The following is a 23,604-nucleotide window of genomic DNA, read 5'->3' as shown; positions in this document are numbered from 1 at the left end:
ATGGTCATACACATACCGACCGACTATAAAGACACGCTTATGTTCAAGTACCATTTCTGGAGCTAATCTACTGCCAATAGTATACTAATACATTTTAATGTCCACAATAACCAGTGATGCATGTCTGAGAGACTGACATTAAGTTGCATCCTTTTCTGGTTTGAGAAATAGTTACTTGCCCTGAACACTTTGGGTTTGTCTCATTTTCTGCCAATAGTTGAAAACTATTTCCATATTAAACTTTATTTAGAAATCGTTGTTTAGTATGTTTTTCCATGTCAGCTTTATATTTTACCACAGTTTTTTCTATAATGAAGGCATTGCACTATCAAAACACCCAGTTTTCCAACTTTCAATATGTCTAATTCTTCTCTGAATCATTATTTTATTTTTTAAACTAATTTTAATCTAATTTATTAACCCTGCATTGCGTGTCATAACCTATAGCTTGCTCTCTATTTCCAAAGATACATTTAAAACAGGTATAATGCAGTATGGAATGCTCAAGCCAAACTCTCTAGCATTGGTATCTCGTACAGATTTATTTCCTTCAACTAATACTGCCCCTATAATCTTTCACAACTACAGCATGGTTTATTCTAACACGGTTAATCGGTACAATGCTTGTTTATTACTATAACAACAGAGTTGGTCCTTTTTCACCAATGACGTTTTCAGAATAAAGAAAATATGCATTCATCGCTCTTTTGGTCCGGCCCTTACCACACTCTTCTTGACCCGCCACTCGCTGTCTCTTACTCATAAATACTGGTCTTATAAGACTTTAGATTGCATGGTCTTTTCCATCAAGCTTTTGAATCCGTTTTATAACTTACTCTAATAAATGGTTCACCAATAGCCAATTCCTCGCCAAAATTATGCCTCACATTTATTACTTTTTCCCCACCTCCTCTGCCTTGTTCTCATGTTATTGTTTACCCTATTAGAGCCTCCTGTTTTAATAGCTCCCTCTTTTTTCCAGTTGCTGTCCTGTCTGAGGTGCCGTCACATCCCCTTGCTTGAGTCTCATCTTTTTTCACCTTGGACTTCAATTTCACCCCAAACTTCCACACATGGCAGCTCACCAAGCCTTACGTGAAACATTTTCCTTAAATAGCCCTGCAGCAGTGGATGCGTATGCTGAGGTTTTAGTCTAGATGGTAAATTTCTAGTCATCATGGCATCACTTACTGCTTGACTAAGTAGATGTAGGGATCATAAGCAATAGGTATATTTTATATGTTTCCATCCCCCCCATAGATGCCCAGGTTCTTTACTAACCTTTCATATTAAGACGAGATGCTATTCACAGCTCTTTGCAGAAAGGGGTATGAAGAGGATACATGTAATGCCTACAAGGACAGCAAATCGAAGAAATGGGCTAACTACTCAAATATGACGAAATCTAAAGCTGTTGAACTCACACCACTGCCATTGTGTTCCATTAGCACTGCACTACAATCAGGTTTCAGATCCGGCCATTCAACAGAATCAGTGCTGCTTCACAACACAGAAATATTAAAGTTTGCCTTAGATCAGGGCAAGGATGCAGTACTGGTTCTGTTGGATTTGTCTGCCGTGTTTGACACGATTTCCCAAGCCATTCTACTCAACAGACTTGCAACCAGTGGCGTTACCAATAAGGCGTTAGCCTGATTTTCCTCTTTTTTAGAAACAGACGCAACATAGTTACCCTCGGAAAACACAAGTCTATAGAAAAACAGTTCCTATCGGGGGTCCCCCAGGGCTCTTCCCTAAGCCCAACACTCTTTAAACTTTACATGACCCCACTGCTTGTCCTGATAGCTTTGACATCAAATGAGTCTATTACCTATGCAGATGATACTCAGATCATCCTTACCCTTGATAAAAACTCCACCATATCGGAAGAAAAATTCTATTTTATTTATGAACTGGATGAATCTCAATCATCTAAAATGTAACAACCAAAAAAACGAAATGATGCCGTTCAGGGAAACAAATCTCTTTACGCCCAGTCTATGGTGGCCTGAAAACATGGTTCCACCGCCGAACACTGCAAACACAGTACGCAACTTAGGGATTAAGTTTGATCCCTCCCTATCGTTTCACTGCCAAGCATTAGCAGTAGCAGGCATGTGCTTCCATACTATAAAAATCTTAAGGAAGTTTTTGGACCCATTGCCCTTAAATGCTAGAAAAACAGTCACGGTGGCATTAGTTATTTCGCATCTGGACTAATGTAACAGTCTATATACAGGAGCAAATACATCGATTATAAAAAAGTTACAGGTGGTACAGAACGCAGCGGCCAGGCTGGTGCTTGGGCTACCGAGAGGATCCTCCTCCAGAGAAGCACTTCAAAGACTACATTTGTCACCGATTCACAAAAGAATTTTGTTTAAAGTCTTAACAAATACTTATAAAGCAATAAAAGCATCAGGTCCGATATATCTCAGGTCCAGAATTCGCCCATATACAACACAACGTCTTCTGCGATCATCTTCGGGCAACTATTTGGCTGTACCCAGCTACCGACTGAAAACAAACGGAGGCAAAACCATAGCTGTTCTAAGAACAAGAGCCTGGAACAGTTTACCACTCCAGTTGAGATTGGCTCAATCAGAACCTCTCTTCAGGAAGCTCCTTGGAAAACTTGGATGTTCGCGGCCCACAACAGTACTGTTTCCCCTCACATGACACCAGATATGAGTTTAAGGCTTCACTCTTATGCCCCCGTCTCACTACTGTTTCTATTCCGATTTACTGTTCGCCAGCGCCAAGATGCTCCTTGGAGTGAACGTAGCGCTTTACAAATAAACTCATTCATTCATTCACTTCCAACCACAAGGAAAAATACCTACATGTCAAACATTTTAGGCACTATTCAACTTCAATGTGTCCACCTCAAGCTAGTGGCCTTTTTTCACCCATTTCCTCAGGTAAATTCAACATACAGCTCTCACAAAACCTCCTGGCATTAATTTGAATACTTATGTCCAACATTAGGACGTCCCCAATCTAGGATCACAATTCATTTCCCAAAGAAGCGTAATAATAGTTTACGCCCTCACTGATAGATTGTATTTAAATCCACCCTTCCCACATTCCTAAAATAATTTTACCATCAAGGTGGTAAACACCTCTTTTAAGCCAAGTTCTAATTTTTTCATTGTGTAAAGTACTGCTATAGCAAGTACTTGCTGGGAAATGGGACTTGAGTTGGCTTTACAGAAAATCTCAAGCTAGAGGGGCGCAAAACAGGGTTTAATACCATTTAAAACAAGCATTTGCAATGCAATAGGTCTCGCATTAATTAAGTTTGAGCTATTGGCATTGCTAAATACTGCAACACCAATTGCAACAAAAGTCTATAAATTGTAGGCCAAACAAAATGTGTATTTATGTTTGTAGCAATGGTGGCATGCTGCGCTTTAGATGAATATGTTTAAAAGTAAAGTGCGCCATACTGCGATTGCTACAATAGTTAATTGTGGATGCGTTAACAATTGATGTGTGCACTGATGGCTGGTGGTGTGTGTGCCTGTAGAAATTGTGCACTGATGGCTGGTGGTGTGTGTGCGCCTGGTGGAAGTGTGCACTGCCGGCTGGTGGTGTGTGTGTGCCTGGTGAAAGCGTGTACTGACGGCTGGTGGTGTGTGCCCGGTGGAAGCGTGCACTGACGGCTGGTGGTGTTTGTGCCCGGTGAAAGCGTGCACTGACTGCTGGTGGTGTTTGTGCCTGGTGAAAGCGTGCACTGACGGCTGGTGGAGTTTGTGCCCGGTGAAAGCGTGCACCGACGACTGATGGTGTCGGGTGAAAGTGTGCACTGAGGGTGTGGTTGTGTGTGTGGTTGTGTATAATACAGATGTGCTTCTCTCAGGCACATGCCTGAGCAACCACCTCACTTCAAAACATCATTACCCTAATTAAAATATATATGAGACTATCTCACAGAAAACGTAAATGAAGAAGTCATTTGGGGGTGTTCAGAGGCATAGAAGAGTTGGAGCTGCACTATATTTTTAGGACAGTAATATGTTAGAAATTCCCACACATGGATTCTCATCTGGAATTATTTACATAGTAGTTATTCTGAAAATGTGATATAGATCCTGCCTCCACGGCCAATGCTGGACACCTAAAATGACTCGCATTTTTCTTCACTGCTGTCAAATTATTAATAGATTTTTGTCCAGATGATGAATTCCACTTCGAGTTCACTATCGTATGCACCCTGGGGGTTGTGGTCCTAGTTTGCTTCAAATAAACACTAATAGATTTTGAACCTTTTTTAACTCGTTAGTATCAGCAGCTGAATAAAAAATATTTAAATTAGGGTGCCCAGGTGTATTTATGTAGGAGATTTTTATAGTGCTATATGTCCCTCACGGTTTCAGGGCTCTGAAATAAAAGTGGGTGTTTATTGGCTAACTGAAAACTTTTTACTCACTCACTATAATCATACACATGGTATTTCCAGCCCTGGGCTTTTGTAAGACAACCTAATGCCTCCTGTGTCTTGTAGTCCTGGTTTACTCATACCATGGGCTTGTAAGAGATAAGCACAGCCTTGACTGTAGCTGGTTGACAAAGCTGTTTGGACAACCTTTCGGCAGTAATCAGTTGTTGAATGAATACAAGTGTGCTACCCTCAGTCCTGAGACTGGATTGGCTTCCCTGTGAGAGGCAGCAATATAGGTATTTGCACCGGCTCTGCCCGATGACATCATTGTAGTAAATACAGTGTGCTGACGGGGCAATAATTCCCACTCTTATGTATAGTTAAGTGCAGACCCCTCAGAGTTCACAGGGACTGCACACGGAGAGCTTTGGAGTTCCAGGGCAAGTGATGCTCGCCGCCCAGTCTTACTACTAGCCACATTAACGGTACTCAATATATGGCAAGTAAGCAGCAATACAAATGTGGGCAGTTCATCTAAGCCAGTTTTTGCATCACTTCAGTATGGTGATTTCTCTATTATAAACCAAAGTCGCAACATGCAAAGACAAGCAATCACAGGCAGTGAAAACAGGATGGGAGGAAAGGAGGACAAGTGTTAGTTAGCGGGACGTTAAAAAACATGTCTCGGCTTCAGCTCAACGCATTGTGGTTTTGGGCAAGTCACATAATGTACCTAAGCTAGTTTAAGCTAAATAAAAATTGCAAAAAAACGTTTCTTGAGGTGTAAATGTGGTGTGCCCTCTGTGCTGTGCTTTATAGTTCGTTACTCTTAATACTACAAACAAGTAGCTTGAGTACTTCATGTTGGGAGGAGGTAAGGGTTGACTGGGTAGCCAACTGCACAGGTTATATCAGGCGTTAATAAGTGCTGCTGGTGCGTCAATGAAAGGGATGCAAAGGCGGCGCAATGGGCTCGTAAATAAGCTCCTATGTACATAACTATTGCTGAAGCAGGGCAGCCCCCGGTAGGGTGTGATCCCCTCGTTCTCAAGTGGGGGCCCTGACCACAGCCCCCTCACGTGGGTGGAAGAGAAGTTACAAGCCCAGCCTTCCATGCAGGATTCAGTGATGAGGAAGCACAGTGCAAGCACCTAAAGGCGAGAGGCACGCACAGTCACATACAAGTCTCACGCCATAGGAGCAAGAAATACAAACAATACTAATAGGGGCAAAGGCCCTCAGGATTAGGCAGCACAGTCAACAAGCACTGGCAAAGCCAATATGCCTGGTAGGCTGGTGCAACTATTACTTGAAAGGATTACTTTTTAAAACCTGGCTTTTAAGGCGGCTGATGTGTTTGGCAGGGCTCTGCCAGCACGGTTGTGTGTTTTGGAAGCTGCTATTGCTTTTAACTATTGCGAATTCTTAAAATTGAGCTGTCCGTGTTTTAAATATACTTTGCTGCTAAATATCGCTACCTGCTGCTAAACTTGCCTATTTGCACTGCCTTACCTCGTGGTGGACCGGAGTGGTCTCCTGAGGCTCCTGGGTGTCTTCCCCTGGTCGGGTCCGTCCGTGCGAGCAGACCCGCCATCTTGGGGGTAGTCGGGCCACGCTCTAGTGGTCGGGGCTGCACGCTCGGGGCTGCATAAAAAGATTGCTGGAGCGAGCGTGCAAACCCTAACCTGGCTTTTAAGGCGGCTGACATGTTTGGCAGGGCTCTGCCAGCACGGTTGTGTGTTTTGGAAGCTGCTATTGCTTTTAACTATTGCGAATTTTAAAATTGAGCTGTCCGTGTTTTAAATATACTTTGCTGCTAAATATCGCTACCTGCTGCTAAACTTGCCTATTTGCACTGCCTTACCCCGTGGTGGACCGGAGTGGTCTCCTGAGGCTCCTGGGTGTCTTCCCCTGGTCGGGTCCATCCGTGCGAGCGGACCCGCCATCTTGGGGGTAGTCGGGCCACGCTCTAGTGGTCGGGGCTGCACGCTCGAGGCTGCATAAAAACAACACTGGAGCGAACGGGCAGCGGGCGCGCCAAAGGCAAGCCCGTCTGCGCCCGTCCGCGCCAAGGAAGCGCCTAGTGCCAGTTTTGCTGCCGGTCGCGACCACATGGTCGATTGCCTAAAACCATCCGGCCCTCCATACTCTAGAGAGTCTCTTTTATATATTGGTAAGTCTCATGCTGACAAGGGGACACTTAGGTTGCTGCACTCAGCCTCTCCACGTGCAGACTTCCTTGCCGACAATCTTTTAAAGTGTGGGCTTCTGAATGTGAGGTCTTTACCCAGGCATAGCGTAGAAATTCAGCTGTTGATTGAGACACACGAGCTCGAAGTCCTGTTCATGACGGAAACGTGGACTCGCCCCGACTGCTTAGTTGACCCCGGCTGGGCATGCCCGCCTGGGTTCAAATTTTTACACCTCCCCAGGTCTAATGGGAGGTGTGGGGGGGGGTTGGGGTAATCTATAACGCTACGTATAAGATTGGTTCCATTGACATGGACTCGGTTGAGGGAACGGAGCTGTTGGGTTTATCTATTCAGATCTGTTCCGGGACTATTTTCACTGCTGTTCTGTGTTATAGACATCCAGGGGCTTTTAGCACTCAACAGCAACAATCGCTATTAGCTACCCTGACCAACATGGCAGTCTCTCACCGTAAGCTTATGATTCTAGGGGATTTTAACCTTTGGCTTAATGGCTCACTGGACCTGGGCTTACTACATTTGCTTCATTCCTGTGAAAGCTTCGGTCTTTATCAGCTAGTTACAGAAGCTACTCATAAGGCGGGGCACCTTCTTGATTTGGTGTTCACTGTTCCTGATCTATTGGTTATGGGGGAAATCCTGCCTATGGACTGGACAGACCATTCCCTCATCAAGTTCTTTGTCAATATCAAGGGCTCTCAAACAAAGGCCCCGCAGAACATCAAGGAATTTCTGTGCAGAGATTGGAAAGCTCTTGCAAGATTAAAGGCCTCTAATTCGGTGTTTAGGGTGGGAGAGTGTTTTGCTTTGGATAAGCAAGTTGAGGAGAATTATGCCTCACTTTGCACAGGGATTACGACTGTGCTGGACTCTCATGCCCCCCTTAAAATGCGTAGCTGCAAGAGAAAAATCGCTGCCCCTTGGTTTAATGATACACTCAAAAGCTTGAAGCGGGGTTGTAAACAAGCGGAGAGAAGTTGGAGGCGCAAATACGAGGAAGCTAGTAGGCTGCAGTGGAAGCAGAAAATCATGGAATATAAGAGCCTGATTAGGAAATCTAAGGCGGAGTATTATTCTTCCTTGATTTGTACTGCCACTAATAGTTCTAGAAGTATTTTCAACATACTAAATAATCTTACTAGCCCCGAGTGCTCTAAAAACTCCATTGTCCCGTCGCAGGAACTCTGAGAATCTTGCCAATTTCTTCAAGGAAAAGATCGAGCTTATTATTGAGGATTTGGAGGACTCTCCGGACACCGGCGGTCCCCCAATCACCAGACTCAGGTCTCCGGAGGATGGGAGTAACGATCCAGCTTGGCTGCCGAGTGAATTTTTACTAGAGTTCCCTCTTCTTACGGAAGTAGCCTTTAACGGGCTGGCAGGGGGGATTTCTTCCGGTTCTCCTATAGACCCCGTGCCACATAAGATCTGGAAGGAGCACGAGGAGGAATTGCTTCCCACTCTTCGCCTGATCTGCAACCAATCTCTTGCCACGGGTATTGTTCCTACCCAGTGGAAGCAGGCTGTGATATCTCCCCTGCTAAAGAAGCCTTCCTTGGACCCAGAGTGTTCCAAGAACTACAGGCCCATTTCCTTGCTGCCTTTTCCGGCTAAGATTGTCGAGCGCTTGGTCAGTGCAACCCTTTCCAAACATCTGGAACAGCATCACTTATTAGAGGACGATCAATTTGGATTTCGCCCGGCTCATGGGACCGAAACGGCCTTGGTCACCGCCGTGGATGAGCTTCAAAGGCGTGCAGACAGGGGTCAGGCAGCGTTTCTGATTCTGCTTGACATGTCTGCCGCCTTTGATACGGTCAATCATGAGATCCTATTGGGCCGTCTAAGTGATGCTGGGGTGAGGGGTTGCGCTCTGATGTGGTTTCTGACGTTTTTGCGGGATAGACAGCAGGCGGTGTCTTTGCCCCCTTTTCAATCAGCGTTTTCCCATGTCCCACATGGGGTGCCACAGGGTTCAGCTATCAGCCCCATCCTCTTCAACTTATACTTAAGACCTCTGGTATCACTTATCAAAGCTTATAAAATCAAGATAATAAACTACGCTGATGATACTCAGATGGTCCTTACCTTTGAGGGAGATGAATCGACCCCTGTGGAGGTATTCCATAACTGCCTACGGGATACGTCATGGTGGCTAAAAAACAACTCGCTCCAGTTTAATGCCGGGAAGACGGAGGTGCTTTTTAGCGCTGGTAACAAGATCCCCCGTCCGCTTCCTGACAATTTCTGGCCTCCGGAGACAGCGACTAAAATGCGGCCAGTGGACTCAGTCCGTAACCTAGGGGCCATGCTTGACCAGAAGCTTAGTATGGAAACACATGTAAGGAAAACGACCGCCTGTTGTTTTTCTATCCTGCGGTCCCTGCGGAAGATTCTCCCACTCTTACCTTTCCAGGCACGTGCACAAGTGGTAAGATGCACGATCCTTAGCAGGTTGGACTATTGTAACACCCTACTGTTGGAGTCCCCTGGCTTTTTGCTGGATAGACTCCAAAGAATGCAATCAGCGGCAGCCAGATTGGTTCTGGGGCTTCCTAGGAGAGCACATGGGCCAGCTGCTTTGGCAAAACTGCACTGGCTCCCTTTGAGACAGAGGATCCAATGTAAAGCTCTTTGCCTCGTTATCAAGGCCCTCCATGGATTAGGCCCTCTTCCCTTACAAGCGAAATTTGCTTGGTATACACCTACCAGACTGCTTCGCTCTTCAGCGGCGAGGCTGGTGAGGGTGCCCAGATTCAGAAAGGTTAGATCAGGGGGTAGATCTTTTGAGGTGGCCGCGGCCAAGCTTTGGAATCTACTCCCGTGGGAGATAAGGCAAACCAAGGAGCTTCTCCCATTTAGTAAAAAGGTCAAAACCTGGCTGTTTCCTAAACAACTTTAACTTGTGCACTCCATTCTGCTCCGCCTAACTCCGTCCCGCCCCTTTTGAGCCTCCAGTGCCAGGATGCCTGCAAGGTGACAGTGCGCTTTATAAGTCATATAAATAAATAAATAAATAAAGCATATGTCACAAAATAAAAAAATACGAAAGCATATGCATTAAACGTGGAGCCATATGCTTGCAATGCTGTTTTTAAATTTAAACAAGGAAAATGTGGTTCAAAAGTACAGTACATTTACAGACGGAGTACAGAAGAGCTCACTGAAGGGACTTGCATTTGTCTCCTTGTCACGGAGATAGATGTTGTAAAGACTGGAAAATGATGGCCCAGGAAAGCTACCTACCCTGGTAAATAAGCACGTATGATGGTGAGGGTGGGGAGAGGGGTGTCAGTAGCATGGAGAAGAGGTGAGTGGGTGGGGAAATAAGGAACACTGGCAACACGTAAACATATATAAAAGTACCCGAAACAGTGTGATCAGAGGATAGTCACAAATTAAGCTCAATCAATCTGTGCTTGGCCGATGTGCTGGAGATGAAACAGGAAGTGACTCCTTGCCTGCGCTATCCAATTAGCAAGCTGTAAAGAACAAGCGTGTGCAGTGCTAAAACAAAGCGCGGCGCCGATGTAAAATGAAAGGTGTGTGCATGTCGCCCTATGAAGTGGGTGACCAAAGTGATAAAAAAGTTACGCGACTGCACCCGAAGAGGTGGTGCTCCGCGTTAGCAAGGTGTGCAAATGCTTCTAATGAATAGAAGCGGATGTGAGCTCGTGCACTTTTAGGTCAGAGCAGTGTCTTGTTGAGCGCAGCCTCTAGATAGGTAAATAGTATGTAAAAACAACCAGAGGGTGCAGAGTTAGCCTACCAGCTATGGCGGTCACTTAATCTCCCCATGCCTAACAAAAACAATAGGCAAAGTGAAAAACGTTGCTTGCAATCTAGGCAAAAAGTTACCAGGACTTTGCGAAGGTTGAAAAACAAAGTACAGTATTCACACCTTTCGGTCCGGATTTATTGAAATGCCATGGGAGTTTCCCATGAGTCCTTAGCAGGGCCCCGAGTTCGGCGTGGTTCTGTTGAGCCAGGGCGGCGCGCGCGCGGTCTGTGGTGAACTTCTTAGCTCTCCTAAGAGCACTGTGAGAAAGCGGCGGGGAGAGCGGCGGACAGACCTCCGGCTCCCGCCTTAGGCCCTCAGGTCATGAGAATGGGCCCGGCGGAGGCACTGTGGCGGGAGAGACGAAAAGGAGCAGTAAACAAGAACTCTGAAACTACAAACATTTTTGTGTGCAGGTACATGTACTGCTAAGCCTCAATGCCTTCTCTATGGCAGAATGTGTGTGTACAAAGGCTAATTAAAAACTAGTGGTGCGCGCGCACCATAGAGGAGCGGGGGGAGGGAGCACGACAGCGAGGCTAACGTTGAGTGACGGCCGCCGCCGCACTGTGATTGGCCAGCGCCCGCCCGGAAGAAGAAGGGACGTCCTCTCACGGCCAGGGGCTCCCGTGGAGTGTGGAGAGCCCGGGGCCGCCAGCCAAAAGAGCCACAGATGTCCTGCCGCCGTCAGAGGAGCCCCCCTTGCAGCCGGTGAGTGTTTAAAGGCGGGGGACAGGCGCTCGCATCGTCGTTGGAGAGGTGCGACGGAGGCGGTAACGCTCTTTAGGCAGGATGGCACGATCACGCCCGTGCTGAGAGAGGTGCGGAGAGAGACAGGAGATGTTGAACGCGCGCGCGACCTGATCGGATTACAGCAGGCGGCGCGTGCACATCTCTTGTCGCTCCTTATACCTCCTTGAAAGCTAAAACGATTACAAAAGAGTCTCGCACCGACGGATCGCTTTCGCGATCCGTTTGCAGGTGCGAGACCTAAAAAGGCTCTTTATTACTCTCTCCAAAACGTAATATAGTAAAGTAGCGTTGTAGGTCACATAAACTCACAGGCATGGGTGAGAAATCAAAACTAACTAAGTGAAGACACAGCATCCCGTGCAATTTTGCAAATTTTTTTAACTACACTATAAGCTACTCCCCATCAAAATCACAAAAAGACAAACTAGCTCAACCTAATAGGACTCACCCTAAAACAGCTAGGACAGGACTGAACTGAGCTGGGCAACAGTCATGAACCAATGCCCGGGCTATCCTGCATCTGGTGTTTGATAAGCGCGCATGTAGACGTGTCTTGCAAGTCTAAGTTCTCTTTCAACTCAACAAAAATGGCACTTGCACAATTAAACCAAGTGTAAGAGAAGCAATGCCAGAGAATTTGGGCGATAGTCTGTCACACAGGCACTATTCCTAGAGACTATTAAAAACATATAAACCGAAACAGCTACAAGATGTAACTGTACAGGTAAACATGATGTACTCAGAAAATTGATAATGCGCTCAGCGGTTGTAACAGTACCGTACTCCAAATATGTATGCATCATCTAGGAGGATTTGTTCAAATATGTATGATTAAAATGTTGTAATACTAACCATGTTTTTCTTCTCGGAATAACAATTTCTTCTGTGACTTCTAGAAATAAAACAATAGTTCATTCTTAGCAATATATTGGAGATTGCATGGTTTAAATGAAAGTATAGACTCTTAATGAAAAAAAAAGTACCAGACGATGCAGCAGGAGCCTGGGATATTGCATTCGCCGAAGAGGACCTGCAACACAAGAGCAAGCATTTAAAGAGATCTAAGACTAGACTTCACACAAACAAGCCAACTTCAAACACTCATTTGAAAACATGCATCATATACATAAAAGTTACATTGATTAACATTCTCATACAAAGAATATGATAGGAGCTATTATCTTAGGCGCTTAGTTAAGTGCTAAAATGATGCCTGATGGACACCTTGCAGGGTTGCACTTCAGATGTGTTGCACTTGATAGGATTGTCCGTCTTCAGAGAAGGGGGGACATTGAATATTTGCCCTACACATTGTAGAAAGTTAAGGACACATCTGACTGTTGAAACTCCCAGTCGGAGTAAAGTATGTATTTGGTCCCTTTGGCATCTCCAGCATGGGCCAATGCTGTTTAGGGCACAGTATCATTATGCGTCTGAGTTGGTCCCCAACTATAATGACCAGTTCCCTATTTGAACTGCTGAATCTTTGGAAGAATAGCGGTACCACAAAAACAATTGGTGTATGTGTGTGGCTGTTGACCCCACACACATTCAACACTTCACCCCTCCACACACATGAACATATGCGGCAGCGTTGAGGTTTCCTGGGCGGTCTCCTGCCCGCGTGGAGTTGGATGCAGAGCATGGCTGCAGGCTAGCCCCTGAAGCCAACCCCATGCATGGCACGGCCAAAGGTCATGCACAGCGGGTTGTCAGCCACCCCAAGTGATGATTGTGAATAGTAATAACAGAAACCGTAGCACACTGCAAACCAGAATCTTCAAGTAGTTAAATCTGCTCTACTTGCCTTGCAGGCGACCTTCCCAAGCTGCGAGGACATACCGGACTTGTCGCCTCTGGAGGACCGCTTACTTGATGGACCACTGCAGTCTAAAGCACTTACAAAAAACTTAGTAATAATTTACCAGACAATTTTGGCAAGCTCAAGGAGCAGTGGGAGAAAGACCTGGGACTGATTGATGAGGAAGATTGGCAACTAGCTCTTATGTCACCTAGGGAAGCGGCCATCACGCTTAGATTCAGACTGATACAACTCAGGATTTTACATCGTTCCTACCCGACGGGGATAACGCTGGCCAAAATAGGGGCGAGGCAAGATGACCTATGCTTGAAGGGTTGCTAGCAGCCGGCTACCTTCTATCACACACTGTGGGAATGCCCGCTGGTACGTAGTCTCTGGGAGAGAGCCACAAATTGTATGCAGTCTGCATTGGGGAAGACGGTGAACCTGACGCCCCGACTGGGTTTGATTAACATATGGGCGGATACGGACCTGACTGACGTCGAACGACAACTGGTCACGCTGGGGTACACATTAGTAAAAAGAGAATTGGGATGGGGTGGAGTGGCACCACCTACTGTATCTGTATGGCTGAAAGAACTGGATAGGTGTATGATTGCGGAGAAAGAAGTATTTATAACCAGGAGGTGCCCGAAGAAATGGAATAAAAAATGGTCGAAATGGAACACCTACAGAGGAGAGATTTGTGTGTCGCCCATGGTGGAATTGGAAATGCGCAGAAATATGGGTAGAGATGCCACTATCTGAAATATCTGTTTTTCTCAACCTCTGCAATATGTATGATGATGAGTACTAATTGCGAATACTGTATGTACACACTGTATACCTGACTGCCACGAACCTTTCTCAATAAAAACAAATAAAAAAAATAAAAAAAATCGGCTTTACTTGCCAAATCCAAAGAAGGTCATCTATGCAACCGAAGGCCATAGGAACCAGACCCAAATGAAACGGAGTCGAAATCTATTGAGTTGCATGCGGCTGATTATTTTGGAGATGGAAGATATTGATGGGCATCTCTTAGTAAGCCACACCACAAGAGGCAACTGGATGGGAGTAAGGAGAAGGATTCAGAGGGTCCTGGAGACGATGCACCAAATGTACCTACATTTTGAATGCTTTTCTTGTCCATCCCAAATCTTTGGACTGGTCACCGTCACCAAAGATAGCAGTTCATGCACAGTCCCAGCTTAGATAGGTACTGGACCAAGCAATTAGAAATGTGTTGCGAGCAGAATGCCCCAGACCTTTCCTGTCCCGAAACGTTTTCACTACATCCAAGATAGACTCAAAGTTGTTCACGTTCATGAGGAAATTCCCAAGAAATCCAGGACCCTTTCCGTCGATACCTAAACAAGACCACCAATGTGGAGCAGGTTTCAAGAAGAATGATGCCAGAACCCATCTACAGTGATTTAAAAACGTATTTCCTTTATGAGCTAGAGGCACAGAGCCTGCACTAGTTATCCCCAAGTATCCTTGGGGGAGGGAGGTGGGCTATGTTTCTTTATTGCTGGCGAGATGAAGGATGCATGGGTCTTGTAGATTGTGCAAGGTTTATGGCTGCAATTCTTTGGATTGAAACAGCAATATAGCCTCCATAGACAATACTATTATTTTCCCTACAGGACGTCACCATTACCTAGGAAATTATATAGCTCTTTCAGAAAGGAGCAATCCAGGATTCTGGCACCAATCTTTCAGGCTTCCTGAGCAGTTCAATTCTTGGCTGAATTGTAACCATTTCTAGACAGGGGGAATCAAACTACTGAGGGACGTCATGTGAGAGGACGCCAGATACTGGTCTGTGCAATCCTGTGTTCAAGCCACATCACAAGTTTGTGAAGTTTCATTGGCTGGGACAAGGTTACTAGTTCACTTCCCTCTCTTTCAGACTTTTACATACCCCTTGTTGTTTCAGCAAGTTGTTAAAACCGGTAACAGTTAATGCGAGCCAAGTGGATTCATCTGATTATCTACTTGGACGATATGCTCCTCATGTCACAAGACCAGCAGAACGCCATCATAATCTTTTAATTGAAAGATCTAGGATTTTTTTTTATCAATGCTCAGAAATCAGAGTAAACTCCAATTAAACAACTGATTTTCTTGGGTTTTCAGGTTAATTCAGGCCACGAAGAATCAGGGGTGTGGAATTCCTACAGCCCGACGTCTAGGACATATTGTTTGTGGTCAAGGACAAGTTATGATGTTGTTTTTGTCCTTGGGACAAGAAGGCAAACCCTCTTGCAGCACAAACAATTTGGCTGCCACAAAATGGATCGGGGAAGGGCATTGTCTGCAGTTTAGGTAACATTCATGTCCATATGTTAATGCTGTTCGAACTTATATTTATGGTTCATTATTGCAAAGCTTTTATTATTTGGGCGAGTGCCTCGGACTGCGCTATTAACAATGGTTCCAGTATAAAAATGTGCATAAAGATTACAGGGGTGTGGAATTTCATAAAATATCTACTTGCCCATGGGGCAAGTTGCTTCATAAATCTACTTGTCCTGTAACAAAATCAACTTGTCCCTTTGATGCCATGTAGTGCAAAGACAAACTGTGGCAGCAACCTCATTATTTAAGAGCGCTGATATAGCCTCTCTGATTATGCCAGGGCTCATACCATAGTAGTATAGAATACTTGCAATCCCGTCATGTTGCAACATTTCCGCAGACCTACATACTGGAGATGAAGGTAGTGGTAAGCAATAGTTCCATGGTTAGAATGCCCTTTTGAGTCTGTGCAATCCTACTAACTTGCATGTTTTAAGGGTTTTCAACAACTTTTCTCTAATCTTTTCGCATACTGAGAAATGTTTGAAATTTACTCTTGACAATGGCTGACATAAACCTTCATCCAGAAATGGGAAAAAAGTGGTTGGAGGGAAAGTGAACTTGCAAACACTTAGATTTTCACATGAGCAAATCTACACATGCATATTTGATCATGCTAAAATGCAGTTCAGAAATATTTTCTAGAAGTACTATTTGTTGTCCTACTTCTGTAAATTCTTGGGAATTCACAAAAGCTGTATAGCTGCACTTAATGCAAGGACATATACCATGGGTGCACTTTCGAAACTTTCTTTAATAAATGGGCCCCTAATTTAGTCTGCCGTTGACCATAACCTTTTGCGTTTATTATAATTCTGTCTCTCTGTATCGGCTGGCTTCACTGTGAGTGACAGCATTCTGCTCTTTCAGAAGGAGCATATCAGCACACAAAGTAGTTGTGTTCAGTGCTAGTAACTACTGTGGCAGTGTGTGCTTTTTGAGACTAAAAATAATTTGTGCTTTTGCCAGTGTTTGTTATGAGGGCCCGGCAGCTCCCACACCAATAAGGTTTTGCAAAAACCATGCCAAAACAAGTCACACATTGCTAAACTAAAAAGCGGACCACCAATTTCAGACCTATTGGCTTTGCCAGTGCTTGTTTATTTTAGTTTTCCATAATCCTATTGAAACTGGTTACACAGATTTTTCATTCTGAATATTTTTGGGAAATACTAGCATGCATCAACACGTTACTAAATGATACTGCAAAAAATGGTACCTGACATTTTACAGTAGTTTAGCAAAATGTTTTTCTGCTGCTTTCATTTTTTTATCAACATTTTATTTTGAAAGCAAAGTATCATCAATCTTGCTGTCAAGCTTCTTCAAATGTTTGCATCAAATCAGAGAGCATTCTGGGAGCATTACACATAGCCTCATATTGCTAAACTTTGAAAACGTGTGTACACATGTATACTGGAAACAATGTAAGTAGTGCAGTCAGAGCTTCCAACATTACTTAGAGCGCTCACCCTAATAATAAAGGCTTTGCATTACTGAACCATAAATACAAGTGTGAACTGCATTAACATATGGACAACAATATTACCTTAACTGCAGGCAGTGCCCTTCCCTGATCCATAATGTGGTACTGCAAACTGGCAGCCAAAGGGTTTGTGCTGCAGGGGGTTGGGCCTACTTGCCCCAAGGACAAAATACCCATAAAAACTTGTTGTCCTTGAACCCTAACAATATGTCCTGGGCGTCGGGCTATAGGAATTCCACATCCCTGAGATTGCAAAAATGTAACATATGAGGCTACGTGTAATGCTCTCCAATTAGATGCAAATAACCAAGATTGATGATCCTTTGCTTTCAAAACTAAGATTGATGATGGTTTGCTTTCAAAATAAAATGTTCACGAAAAATGCACTTGGAAAGAAAAATAAACGTTTTCCTAAACTACTGTGAAGTTTAAGGCATCATTTTTTGGAAGCTTCATTTAGTCAAATGTGTTGATGCATGCTAATATTTATAATGGAAAATCATTGCAACCAGTTTCAAAAAGATTATGGGAAGCATAAAAATAAACAAGGATTGGCAAAAGCCAATATTTCTGCCATTGGTGGTCAGCTGTTTGGTTTTGTCAAGCGCGTCTTGCTTGGACATTGTTTTTGTAAAATGTATTGTTGTAGGAGCTGCTAGGCCCTCGCCATTATAACAAACACTGGCAAAAGGCGCACACTGTAACAGTAGTTCCTGGCACTGAACAAAACTACTTTCTGTACTGATATGCTCCTTGTGAAAGAGAAGAATGAGATCACTTATATTGAATCCAGCTGATAGAGAGCTAGAAATGTAATAAAAACAAACAGTCTTGGTTAACACTAGACCTAATTAGGGGTCTAATTCTTAAAGGAAATCACAAAAGTGCAACCATGGTATATGTCCTTGAATTAGTGCAGATTAAGACGTTCATGGATCCACAAGAATTTGCAGACGTAGGCCATGAATTCATACTCCTAGAAAATATTTGTGAACTGTATTTTAGCATGTGTGGATTTGTTCTTATGAAAATCTGTTGAGCGTTTACAACTTCACTTTCCCTCCAACTATTTGTTCCCAACCCTAGAATAACTTTTATTTCTGTTATGGTCAAGAATACATTTCCAAGCTTTTTCAGTATGAGAAACGATTGGAGAAAAGCTGGTAAAAAGCCCTAAAACATGCAAGTTAGTATGTTTGCACACCTCAAAAGGTCATTCCAAATATGGAACTATTGCTTACCGCTAACTCCAGCTCCATTATTTAGATCTGTGGAAAGGTTGCAAAATAAGGGTACTGCCCTACTATAGTAGGAGCACTGGCATAATCAGAGAGGCTATTATTAGAGCTCCTATCTAATGAGATTACTGCCATAATTTGTCACCACACTATGTGGTAACTAAGGGACAAGTGGATTTTTTTTTTCGGGACAGATTTAGGACGCAAACTGTCCCATGGACAAGTAGTTAATTTATTAAATTCCACACCCCTTAAGATACACTTAAAAATAAATAAACAGAAATTTCAGAATGTATTGGTGACAAGACAAACTTCCCTAAGGCAGCTAGTAAGGATTGTAAATCTTTGATCTGCTTTGATTCAGGGCATTTTTCCCCAGACTCTTGCATTACAGGGCTCTCCAGACGTTGAAGATCACGCACCTCCACAAGTGCCTACCGTACTGGGATAGGATTTCCATGACAAACAATGCCACTGAAGAGAGATGTAATGGTGCCTGGACCACATGGAAGTGAGGAATGGCCAGACAATTTTCACCTCTCCCAGATTTGGTAATAAAGTTGGATGCCAGCAAGAAAAGCCAAAACGCCAGATGCTGTTCCCTTTCCACGGGAGGGGTTGATCGGAGAAAGAATTGAAGCTGGACATCAATTGTTGTTTCGCTGAATCTTTTGCAGTGAACTGCCTGATGAAGGACATGTCGAAGTGCTGTACCCTACTGAAGATGGACACCATTTCAGTAGACGAAGACAGAAACAAACTGGGCGGCACAAAGACAACACTATTGATCAAATTAGCCCTGGTAGGTTTCCATTACTGCAAGCACCACAAGATCCAGTCAAGGTAAAACATTTTACAGGGAAGTTAAATCTGCTTGTGGATTGGAAATCAGGTTCTTGGTAGACAACGGCAACTGGATGCCAATGTGAAGTTTGTGAGGCCTGCCATATAGGCCTCTTTGCACTTAGCCTAAACAAAGTCGCCCTCTTTTTTTATCTGGAGACAAGACCTGGAGGGATGTGAACTTGGTCTTGTCATTCTTAAATCATTGGCCAGCAAACACAGATTTATCAAACGTAGTTGGCATGGTTACCTCGCATGATGTAATCTAGGAGTGTGTCTGATATTAGGGATACAGATATCAGAAGTAGGATTTTTACTCAGGAAGGGATAACCTTGAATATTGCTAGAGAAATTACAAACATAAGCTCTTCCAATTTAAGTTCCTTCACAGACTAGATTACACTCCTGCTGGGTACACAGACTTAATAGCTCGAAGGCAAATGCATGCCTCTGCTCACATCAGCCCCAGGCTGAGTTCTTTCCCCTTGCATGGACATGTGTGCTCACTGCAACGTATTGGAGAGAGGTTCTTGGTGTGCAGGCTCGAGTGAGGGGCTTGAAGATCCCAGGAACATTACATGTGGTGCTGCTAGGCTATGCAGCCAAAGATCCGTAACCCATAAGATGACTAGTGGAGGTACTTTTACTGATGTCAAGAAGTGAACTGGCACTACAATAGCTGGGAAGGACGCCCCCCTTAACAGGATAGATGGCTTAGGAGTGCTACTGTCTATAACCTTAAGCCAACCTCTTTGCTGTGATGCAGCCGATTAGATCCAGGCCAAATGACATATGGTCCCCTTTAAAAACATACTTGGCAAACGTGCAGGATGAAATTTCTGACTCTTGAACCTCCTCACCCCAGGATACTCCTCCAACTTAATTATTACTGAACAACCTATGTTGGTCCGGATGATCACTAGTGTTGTTATGGGTCGAATGGGTATTATGCTATATGCCTAGGAATCAGCCACACCACAACCCAATACGGTCTCATACCAATGCAAACCTTGTAGATGATATCATGCTATGTATCTATGATTGAGAACTGCCTGGCACTGGGCTACTGTTGTCATGTTATGTAGAATACTGGAATAAAAACAATTTAAAAAAAGAAAAAACATTCCTATGAGAACAAGGACATTTACTAGGGTCATCTCCTACCATAGCATTCCCAAACATCAAAATCTTTCAATAGTTCAATGCTTGAGTTCCTACAAAACAAGAGAACTAGAGTTGTCAGGGACCCTGAATAAATGCTATGATTCAAAACAGTGGCCCCAAGATACACACATTTAACAATGATACCAATCAAATGGTTATTTATTCAAAACAACTAACATGAGAATATTTTTTTGTAAAAACAATGTACAGCGGCGATATGGGCGTGGGTGAAACAACCATGCTCTGTGCTCCCTCAACAGTGATATACACACGCATGTGACAATGGTAATCGAAGGTGAGTATCTAAATAGCAAGAATAGCACTGCCTGTTCTCAGTTAATAAACAACATAGAAAAGGATCCGTGAGAAAAGTAAACATTACTGTGCCTAAGAAAATGGCGGGATCATCATCCGGACTCTTACATACAGCTTAGCCCAAGATTCAGTACAGAAGGGCCTTTAAAGACACTCGAAGAAAATTGGCGAAATAAGAATTGCCAGAGTGCAATACCTGGAAGGGAGTAGAAGGGTCCAGGTGTCCAAAAGGTAAGCAGGGTGCACAGGACTCGGCAGGGACGTCCTGGCAGAATGGAAACATTATCCAACACTGGTTAAGAGCATCCGCAATATTCAGGATTAGGCGGGTGACTAGAGCTAGAGGATCAGACGTAGCACAATGGCAACAGCGTACCAGCAGCAAATTGAGAGCGAAACCACTCCGTGAGGAGAGCGAAAAATAGGATCAGGCTGGTGACAGGAACCAAAGAACCGGGCACTGCACAATAGCACATTGACAGCTTAATGTTTGAAACAGTATGAATTAAATTTGTGAGTACAGTCCAAGAAATGTCAAACAACTTTTAATTTCTTTTTTGAGCTTTTATGCTCTGATTTCAGCAGCCACTTTGGCCAGGTGGATTATGGCGGAAGCAGGAGGTGACACTACAATCCAAGGTGCACAATCAATGAGGAGCGCTATAGACTTGAAGCTGTTAGCTGCTGATAGAACAGTCTGAAACATGCAAGTCTTCCGAATCAGTATTTAAGTAATTTCAAATTTGTATTTAATGTGGCTAATGTGATTTGTGAGCTATGAGCAAACATTGCCTTCAACTCTGGTCGCAACAAAGAATGTATGATTTTCTTGCCTTTGTGTCTGTATATATCACATTCTATTAAGAAGACAGAGGAGAGGACTATCCCTCCCAGTGCCTCTTGATAAGCAACTTTATAGGAATTGCTCAGAAGATTCATGCCCACCAATGTAAGGAGCATAAAGCATGTTGTGAAGCACTGAAAACCTTAATATATTTTTTTTGTAATGAAGAGATTTGGGGGATCAATTTGATTTTAGCTTTATTTACTAGGTGTTGAAAAGCAAAAATGAGGTTAATGAGAGTTTCACCATGCACCTGTTTTGCAGTGAAAATGGGAGAATTGGTTAATACAGGGCAGCGTTATTCAAAATACTTTGTCCCAGTTGGCTGCATGTTAATACCGTGCTGTGATTTTTTTTTCTTTTTTTTTTTTATGACAGCCTTGTGGGATATGTAGTTCTTTATGTTGCATTGATTTGTAGTGAGTTTTAAACTGGATAAAAAGCATGCAAATAAAAAAACATGCCTGATCTTCACCTGTGTCCTTAATACAACTGAAAACTTCCAGGTAAGGAAGCTAGAAAATGTTACATTGTTTCTCGACACCTCTCTTGGATTTCAAAGCCGAGCATAAAACCCATCTCTTGAAGACGCATTCTCATCATTATACCTAAATAACAATGTGGATAGTTACAGGCCAGTGTCATAAAGTGCTGGGATAACACAGCACTGATCTGACACCCTACTCCCACATCATAGCTTTGGATCATTCTCCTACAGTGGCTCAACAAAACTACAGATTTAACAGCACTGCTCTCTTAGTCAGGGAGGTAAAGATGTATAAAGAAAAAATCTACACAGGAGATGTGAACACCACATTGAGCAAGTCTGCATCAAACTTCTACCAGTAGAATGAAGTCCCCAGCCTGCGTTTGTGCCTATCCTACAGCAAGCTGAAGAGTTTAATACAGTCCTTAAACCGCAAAGGAAGTGTTCAACGTTTTGCAATTCTCTTGATAAAAGCTAATGTTCTGCATTTTCCCTTCATCCTTTGTCCCAGTCAGTACTTTGAGCGGCTCCCATCACAAACTGGAGAAAGAACAGGGAAGTAAAAGTAATGTTTGCCCAGTCTGTAGATGCTGTGCGAGTCTAGCTTACCACAAAAATCCATCTGTCTTCTACTGTATCATGACTGGGAAATGAATGGCTAGATGGGATCCTTGCCAAGCTTAGATGCCCACTGTCACACCAGTCTCTGTCGGCGCTGGCTGCTCCTGCAACTCTATATTGAGTACGTGAGAGGAAAAGAGTTTATCTGTCAACTTGGGAGCACCAGTCTCTCTGTAAGAAGTGATCACCTATGTGCAGGCAACAGATGGATGAGGCAAGACAGCGCTATAAGAGGAGCAGGAGAAGGTATGGTCTCGGCTCCTGAGAAGGGTGTATTCCAATTGAAAGAGAACAGCATTATACGGAGTAAAGCGGTACTTTGTAATTTATCTTACTGCTAAGTAGTGTTCTTATGTAAATGTAAATGTAAATGTGTTTGTATTTATATAGCGCACTTCTACCCATGGGTCTCGTAGCGCTGTATTCATACCGCTGTGGAACCCTTCCTGGCTTTCCTGTGAAATGTCCACTCCTGGGCACCCCCAAGGTGAAGCCAGGCATCCAAGCGCTGCTGGGGCCGTTGTGGAGATTAAGCAAGCTATTGCCCAGAGTCACAGAGTGGGACCCATGATTAGACTAGGCACCGAGGCGAGAATTATCAGGTCCGGGGAAATTGAGTCCAAGAGCCACCGAGGTGGGAATTGAACCCTGGTCCCGGGCCAGACCTCTGCATCAGGGTCTGCCGCTCTAACCATGGAGCCACGCTTCTCCTGGATGTATCGATAATACAGGGACAGCACAAATCCAAGCCCAAAACATCCTGAGGTACATTGTAGGCTGGATGACGAAAAACCTACTAAAGATCAACCCGGATAAGACCGAGGTATTGGTAATTCCATCTACCACCTCACCGTGGAGTGATCTGTACTGGCCTGCTGAGCTTGGATCAGCCCCAAAGCCCAGTGCCAACGTAAAGAGTCTGGGGATTAAATTAGACTGCGACCTGTCAATGTGCAGTCAAGTTTCCGCTGTTGTTGGAACGTGTACGAATATCATCAGACAACTAAGAAAGATAGCCCCCTTCCTCTCTCATTCGATGATGCGCTCAATTGTAGCAGCAACTGTCATCTCCCGGATCGACTATGGGAATGCCCTGTACCTCGGCCTCCCAAAAATGTCGATAAACAGACTCCAGGTCGTAATGAACGACGCCGCACGGCTAATTTTCAGAGTGCCCAGACGAACAAAGGCTTCCCCTCTTCTTCAAAACCTTCACTGGCTCCCTGTTAAGGAGAGGGTTGAATTCAAGAGCCTCTGTATAGCGCATAAGGCGATTTACGGCCATGCGCCGGCTTATATTAAAGCCCGCCTGGAAG

At 44.1% G+C, this 23,604-nt stretch overlaps 1 protein-coding gene across 1 annotated transcript in view; it reads right to left on the bottom strand.

Annotated features, from left to right (window-relative positions):
• Positions 1-23,604, bottom strand: part of PTCD3 (pentatricopeptide repeat domain 3) — a 154,892-nt gene that overhangs the window by 117,133 nt on the left and 14,155 nt on the right. Inside the window, exons 2-3 of the mRNA XM_078678661.1 lie at positions 12,109-12,155; positions 11,978-12,017 (exon numbers count right to left, since the gene is read on the bottom strand). Coding sequence (XP_078534787.1) covers positions 11,978-12,017; positions 12,109-12,155 — 87 coding nt within the window. The remainder of the gene's footprint in view (positions 1-11,977; positions 12,018-12,108; positions 12,156-23,604) is intronic.

This window comes from Lissotriton helveticus, chromosome 2_2 (genome assembly GCF_964261635.1).
Source record: "Lissotriton helveticus chromosome 2_2, aLisHel1.1, whole genome shotgun sequence".
In the NCBI taxonomy this organism is placed as follows: domain Eukaryota; kingdom Metazoa; phylum Chordata; class Amphibia; order Caudata; family Salamandridae; genus Lissotriton; species Lissotriton helveticus.
This window is presented reverse-complemented; position numbering and strand designations above follow the sequence as displayed.